Source organism: Lutjanus erythropterus, chromosome 1 (genome assembly GCF_056507025.1).
Source record: "Lutjanus erythropterus isolate fLutEry1 chromosome 1, fLutEry1.hap2, whole genome shotgun sequence".
NCBI classification, from domain to species: domain Eukaryota; kingdom Metazoa; phylum Chordata; class Actinopteri; order Lutjaniformes; family Lutjanidae; genus Lutjanus; species Lutjanus erythropterus.
Genome location: NC_139317.1, coordinates 547,331 through 554,407, shown reverse-complemented (window position 1 = coordinate 554,407; position 7,077 = coordinate 547,331). Strand labels below are relative to the sequence as shown.

The following is a 7,077-nucleotide window of genomic DNA, read 5'->3' as shown; positions in this document are numbered from 1 at the left end:
TATGTATGTATGTATGTGCGTGTGTATGTATGTATACATGTGTGTGCATGTATGTATGTATGTGTGTGTCTATGAATGTATGTATGTATGTATGTTTGTATGTATGTGTGTATGAATGTATGTATATGTGTATGTATGTATGTATGTGTGCATGTATGTATGTGTGTATGTATGTATGTATGTATGTAGGTGTGTGTGTGTGTATGTATGTATGTATGTATCTATGTGCGTGTTTATGAATGTATGTGTGTATGTGTGTGTATGAATGTATGTATGTGTGTGTGTGTGTATGTATGAATGTATGTCTGTGTGTATGTATGTATGTATGTTTGTATGTATGTGTGTATGAATGTATGTATGTATGTGTGTATGTATGTATGTATGTATATATGTGTGTGTATGTTTATGTATGTATGTATTTATGTATGTATGTTTGTATGTATGTGTGTATGAATGTATGTATGTGTGTGTATGTATGCATGTATGTGTGTGTGTATGTATGTGTGCATGTATGTATGTATGTATGTATGTAGGTGTGTGTGTGTGTATGTATGTATGTATGTATGTATGTATGTATGTGCGTGTGTATGAATGTATGTGTATGTCTTTGTGTGTATGTATGTATACATGTGTGTGCATGTATGTATGTATGTGTGTGTCTATGAACGTATGTATGTATGTAAGTTTGTATGTATGTGTGTATGAATGTATGTATGTGTGTATGTATGTATGTATGTGTGCATGTATGTATGTGTGTGTGTATGTATGTATGTATGTATGTAGGTGTGTGTGTGTGTATGTATGTATGTATGTATCTATGTGCGTGTTTATGAATGTATGTGTGTATGTGTGTGTATGAATGTATGTATGTGTGTGTGTGTGTATGTATGAATGTATGTATGTGTGTATGTATGTATGTTTGTATGTATGTGTGTATGAATGTATGTATGTATGTGTGTATGTATGTATGTATATATGTGTGTGTATGTTTATGTATGTATGTATGTATTTATGTATGTATATATGTGTGTGTACGTATGTATGTATGTATGTATGTATGTTTGTATGTATGTGTGTATGAATGTATGTATGTGTGTGTATGTATGCATGTATTTGTGTGTGTATGTATGTGTGCATGTATGTATGTATGTATGTATGTAGGTGTGTGTGTATGTATGTATGTATGTATGTATGTATGTGCGTGTGTATGAATGTATGTGTATGTCTTTGTGTGTATGTATGTATACATGTGTGTGCATGTATGTATGTATGTGTGTGTCTATGAACGTATGTATGTATGTATGTTTGTATGTATGTGTGTATGTATGTATGTACTCTATGTGTGCATGTATGTATGTGTGTATGTATGTATGTATGTATGTAGGTGTGTGTGTGTGTGTATGTATGTATGTATGTATCTATGTGCGTGTTTATGAATGTATGTGTGTATGTGTATGAATGTATGTATGTGTGTGTGTGTGTGTGTGTGTGTGTGTGTGTATGTATGAATGTATCTATGTGTGTATGTATGTATGTTTGTATGTATGTGTGTATATATGTGTGTATGAATGTATGTATGTGTGTGTGTGTGTGTGTGTGTGTGTATGTATGAATGTATCTATGTGTGTATGAATGTATGTGTGTATGTATGTGTGTATGTATGTATGTGTGTATCTATGTATGTCTCTATCTATGTCTGTATGTGTGTATGTGTGTGTGTATGTGTGTTTATGTCTATGTGTATGTGTCTATGTATGCAGCTACATCTGTCTGTAAATGTGGTCACAATCCACACAGACCTCCTCCTGATTGGTTGCTGACTTGTCAGTGGATGTGATGATGTCATCAGTTTGTCCTGAAGGTGGCGCTGCAGCTCTCTGATCTCTTCGCTCACAGTTTGTGTTTGTGTTGTTTCAGGAATCGACTTTAAAATCAGGACGATCGAACTTGATGGAAAGAAGATCAAACTGCAGATCTGGTGAGTCTGGTTGATCAATGAGGATCAATACATCAGAGCTGTTTTGTTTGAACCAAGTGTCACTCTGACCTGTTTCTGTCTGTCTGTCTGTCTGTCTGTCTGTCTGTCTGTCTGTCTGTCTGTCTGTCTGTCTGTCTGTCTGTCTGCCTGCCTGCCTGCCTGCCTGCAGGGACACAGCAGGTCAGGAGAGGTTCAGGACCATCACAACAGCCTATTACAGAGGAGCCATGGTAAGACACGCCCCCTCCTAATGATCACCACTGTGATTGGACCTGGCATGTGTCAGTCATACATGATGTCAAACTTCACTTCTGCCTCAGAGTGAAGAATATAGAAATCTTTTTTTTTTTTTTTTTTTTTACCAAAACAAGCTGGTGACGATTTATTTTTTTTATAGAGTTTATCTGGTTAAAAACAAAAGACAAAATCCTCATCACACACACACACACACATACATAAAGTGTGTGAAGAGGTGATGTCACTTCCTGTGTTGATGTCATTTCCTGCCTCTGGTGTTTCAGGGCATCATGCTGGTCTATGACATCACCAACGAGAAGTCCTTCGATAACATCAGGAACTGGATACGCAACATCGAGGAGGTGTGCAGTGACCACGCCCATCTGACATCACATGACATCAACAAGTGACATCACAACATAGCTGCTGCGTTCTGTGTTTGTGTGTCACAACACAAACGAGAGCGAGTAAACATAATGATGCCGCTCAGTGCTGCCATCTTGAGGCCAGAATGAGTTTAACAAACATCTGCACAGTCTGAAGCTTCTTCTTTATAAGTGAAATCAAATGAAACAGCTGATCTGTGATCAGTTATTTTCCCTGAAAACAAAGAACGTGACATCATTTAATGTCCTGGAATCAGTGTTTAAGCCTGTGTTTCATTTTATAGTTTCTAAGTCATGAATCTGTCTGTCAGTCTGTGAAGAGAGAAGAGAGAGAAATCTGACTAAAACCTCCTAAATTCAACTGCTGAGTCTCTTCATGTTGTATTTTGTATTTTCTCTGTTAAATGTTCATATTTTCTGTATTTTCTAGATTTTCTAGATTTTCTAGATGCTTTGTGTTTTTTACTTTGCTGCTCTTCTCTTGATTGAAAGTTTTTTCATGTTTCCATCAGACTGAACACTAATGTTGTGTGTGTGTGTGTGTGTGTGTGTGTGTGTTTTCAGCACGCATCTGCAGACGTGGAGAGAATGATTCTGGGAAACAAATGTGACATGAACGACAAGAGACAAGTGTCCAAAGAGAGAGGAGAGAAGGTCTGTCTGTCCCCTTAACATGTCCACATGCACACAAATCAATGAGCAGGACAAACTAAAATAAAAACTCTATTTGTTCATCTTCAGATGTAATAACAGTAAACAGGTTTGTCTGTTGTTAAATGATCATTTAACAGAAAAACTCAGGAAACATGTGATCTCTGTCTCCGTCACGTGTTTCTGTTGAAAAGCTGAACTTTGTTTCATCTCGTTGTTCAGCTGGCGATCGATTACGGGATCAAGTTTTTAGAAACCAGTGCAAAGTCCAGCATCAACGTGGAGGAGGTGAGAGACCATGAGAGAAACTTTAATACTCTTCATCATAAAACTGAATAAATTCATTCTGATGTTTTATTTTTTCCTCCTCAGGCCTTTTTCACTCTGGGCAGAGACATCATGACCAGACTGAACAGGAAAATGGTGAGTTTAGTAACAACAGGACTGATTCTGATGTTCACACGTCTGATCACATGAACATTAAGAAATAAATCATCAGGTTTTTTTAGTTGTTCATATTTTGTTTTGATAATCTGAATTTGTAAAGTAACTCATAAAAGTACAATATTTCCCTCTGACATTTAGTGTAGCAGAAATATAAAGTAACATAAATTGAAATACTCAAATTAAGTACTTGAGTAAATGTACTTTATTAATGACTATTAAAATGATTAAAGATGTAAACATGGATACAGATCATCAAACTGATATAGACTTTTATTCTGAAGGTAACAGTTTACTGCTGTTTACAAACAGTTCAGAATGTTGATTTGTTTGTTCTTACTAACAGGAAATGACATCATAAATTATGCTGACACATCAATCAAACTGACAAAGTTCACAATAACATCTAGATAAAGTTAAATTAAGTTTGAGTAAAAGTTCAGTAAAATTTAGTCTGAATAATAACAATAATACTATAGATTCAGTATCTATAGATCTATAGATTCAGTATCTATAGATTCAGGATCTATAGATCTGTAGATTCAGTATTTATAGATTCAGTATCTATAGATTCAGTATCTATAGATCTGTAGATTCAGTATTTATAGATTCAGTATCTATAGATTCAGTATCTATAGATCTATAGATTCAGTATCTATAGATCTATAGATTCAGTATCTATAGATTCAGGATCTATAGATCTGTAGATTCAGTATTTATAGATTCAGTATCTATAGATTCAGGATCTATAGATCTGTAGATTCAGTATTTATAGATTCAGTATCTATAGATTCAGTATCTATAGATCTGTAGATTCAGTATCTATAGATTAAGTATTTATAGATTCAGTATCTATAGATTCAGTATCTATAGATCTATAGATTCAGTATCTATAGATCTATAGATTCAGTATTTATCGGTGTGGACTTCACTGCTGGTTGCTGTTAGTAGGAACACGTTTCCTTCCTGACTGTAGTAACAACTGAAGGAGAAATGTGACGCTCTTTCAGGAGCCAATCACAGTGCAGTGACCGGTGCTCTTTTCCAATCAACTGTAACTTGTGTTTAATATCCAATAAATCGTCTTTAATTGATCCAGAGACAGGAGTATCATGTGACTGAATCATTTATCAATAATCAAACTTACTGCTGATTGATTTTCAGTTGATGTGACTGATGTCAGTCTGTCAGCTGATTGGTCCATTAGATGTTTTTAAGTCTTTGTGTTGTTGTTTTTTCTTCCTGCAGAACGACAACAACCCGTCCGGTGGAGGAGGACCTGTTAAAATCACTGAGTCTCGCTCTAAAAAGAGCTTCTTCAGGTGTTCGCTGCTGTAGGCGGAGCCTGTTCTCTCGCCTCCTCCCCCTGCTCCTCCCCCAGCTGCTCCTCCTGCTGCTCCTCCTGCTGCCGGAGGACGACAGGAACAAACCTGTGGAAACATGAAGAAGAAAACATCTTCAGACTGAAACTGTTCAGACTTCCAGAAAAGTTTCTCTGCTTCAGTCAGCTCCGATCTTCATCCTGCACGCCCTCCTCCTCCTCCTCCTCCTCCTCCTGTTTCACTGCCGTCAGCTCAGCAGGAGACGCACCAGAGACCAGAAAGAAAATGTAAGTGATGATGATGATGATGATGAAGAGCAGAGGACAGTTTGTGTTTAAGTTTGACCAAAGCTGATTTGGAGTCACACTCAAGTTTTTTTCTGTCTCATTATTTTCCAGAATGTTTTATTGAAATGTCAACATGAGAGAGGTTGGCCTTGAGGGCTTTCTGGCAGAAAGTCTTTGGGAAGTCAGGTGATGCAGAATTCATGTTGGGACGAGGAGGTGGAGGACAGGGTGGACAGACAGGGACCAGGTTCATGTCCTGAAACACTTCTAGACGTAGTTGACTCAGTATTATTCAATCTTTTGTTAGTTTTCTGTCACAGTTTTATTAGTTTTAAGAAAAGATGGTTTGGGTTTAAAGAGGCTTTCTGACAGAAAGCCCTGACGGCTAACTTCTCCCATGTGCCTGAAATGTTGCAGCAGCTCTTATGGTTTTAGTTCCAGAAACAGAGACTGAAAATTGCAGAAATATTGACAGTTTGTTTGTCTGATAATCAGTTTCATCATAAAAAGACAAAATTATTTTGAGATTAAAAACGAAACTCGTTTTATTATTAAAACTTCAGTTCATCGTCGCTCATACAGGAGAAAACTAATTAACCATTTATGTGCAGTTAAAATCTTTGAAATTTGATTTAACCAATCTGACTTTATCTTTAAATCAACGTGTCTCCTTCTATTAAATATTGATTTAATATGTCAATATGAAATCAATAAGTTCTGAAATATTTCTGTTGGTGCCTTGTTTAAAAAAACTACCTATTTAGAAAAAAAATCAATAATTATATACACATCCTAATCAATATATAAGATATACAGATATACTATCATGTTTTTAATATCTGCTGCAGAGTCCTGATCAATATATGAATTATTGATTTATGGAGTTTGAACTTGTGAACGTTGAGTGACGTCATCAGGAATCTGAGTTTATGGTTAAAGAAAATTCATATCAGCTGATTGATCATAATCAGTTTTAAACTAAATATTCATATCTATTATCAGCTGCTGATAATCAATCAGTTTGTCTTCACTGCAGCAGAAGGAGGTGATGATGATGATGATGATGAAGGTGATGAAGGTGATGAAGGGTGTGTTTATGACCTTCTGTTTGTGGATCAGTTTGTTTCTGCAGCTTCAGAGAAACAAACCTCAGACTGATGATGATGATGATGATGATCGACTTCATCGTTCGTCAGCTCGACTCTTTTTCATCTTCATCTTCAGTTTCTGTTCACAAAACAAAACAACAAAAAAAAGTCTTTGATCTGCAGTTCAGACTGAAGTCACTTTAATAAATCTGTAAAAGTAAATTCTCTACAGTTAAAGATGAACACATTTATATATTTATATTAGGGGCGGGACTTTAACGCGTTAATTACGATTAATTTAAAAAAACATCAAAAAAATTTACGCATTTAATCGCAGTTTGCGCTCCAGACAACACGAATGTTTCACTTCCTGGTCCGTCGATCACACTGACCTCTAATTGGTGCGGCTGCACTCGGAGTGAGACGCTGACATTCTAGTCAATGCTGTAATTCAGGGTTCCCCAACCCTGGTCCTCGGGACGGTGGACCCTGAGGACCAGGACGGTGGACCCTGGTCCTCAGGACGGTGGACCCTGAGGACCAGGACGGTGGACCCTGGTCCTCAGGACGGCGGACCCTGAGGACCAGAACGGTGGACCCTGGTCCTCAGGACGGCGGACCCTGAGGACCAGGGTTCCCCAACCCTGGTCCTTGGGACAGTGGACCCTGAGGACCAGGGTTGGG

At 37.2% G+C, this 7,077-nt stretch overlaps 1 protein-coding gene across 1 annotated transcript in view; it reads left to right on the top strand.

The window, feature by feature from the left end:
• Positions 1-6,370, top strand: part of LOC146332405 (ras-related protein Rab-8B) — a 35,539-nt gene extending 29,169 nt beyond the window's left edge. Inside the window, exons 2-8 of the mRNA XM_084721198.1 lie at positions 1,918-1,978; positions 2,148-2,208; positions 2,500-2,577; positions 3,166-3,255; positions 3,475-3,540; positions 3,625-3,675; positions 4,945-6,370. Coding sequence (XP_084577324.1) covers positions 1,918-1,978; positions 2,148-2,208; positions 2,500-2,577; positions 3,166-3,255; positions 3,475-3,540; positions 3,625-3,675; positions 4,945-5,034 — 497 coding nt within the window. The 3' untranslated portion in view covers positions 5,035-6,370. The remainder of the gene's footprint in view (positions 1-1,917; positions 1,979-2,147; positions 2,209-2,499; positions 2,578-3,165; positions 3,256-3,474; positions 3,541-3,624; positions 3,676-4,944) is intronic.
• Positions 6,371-7,077: the final 707 nt, after the last annotated feature.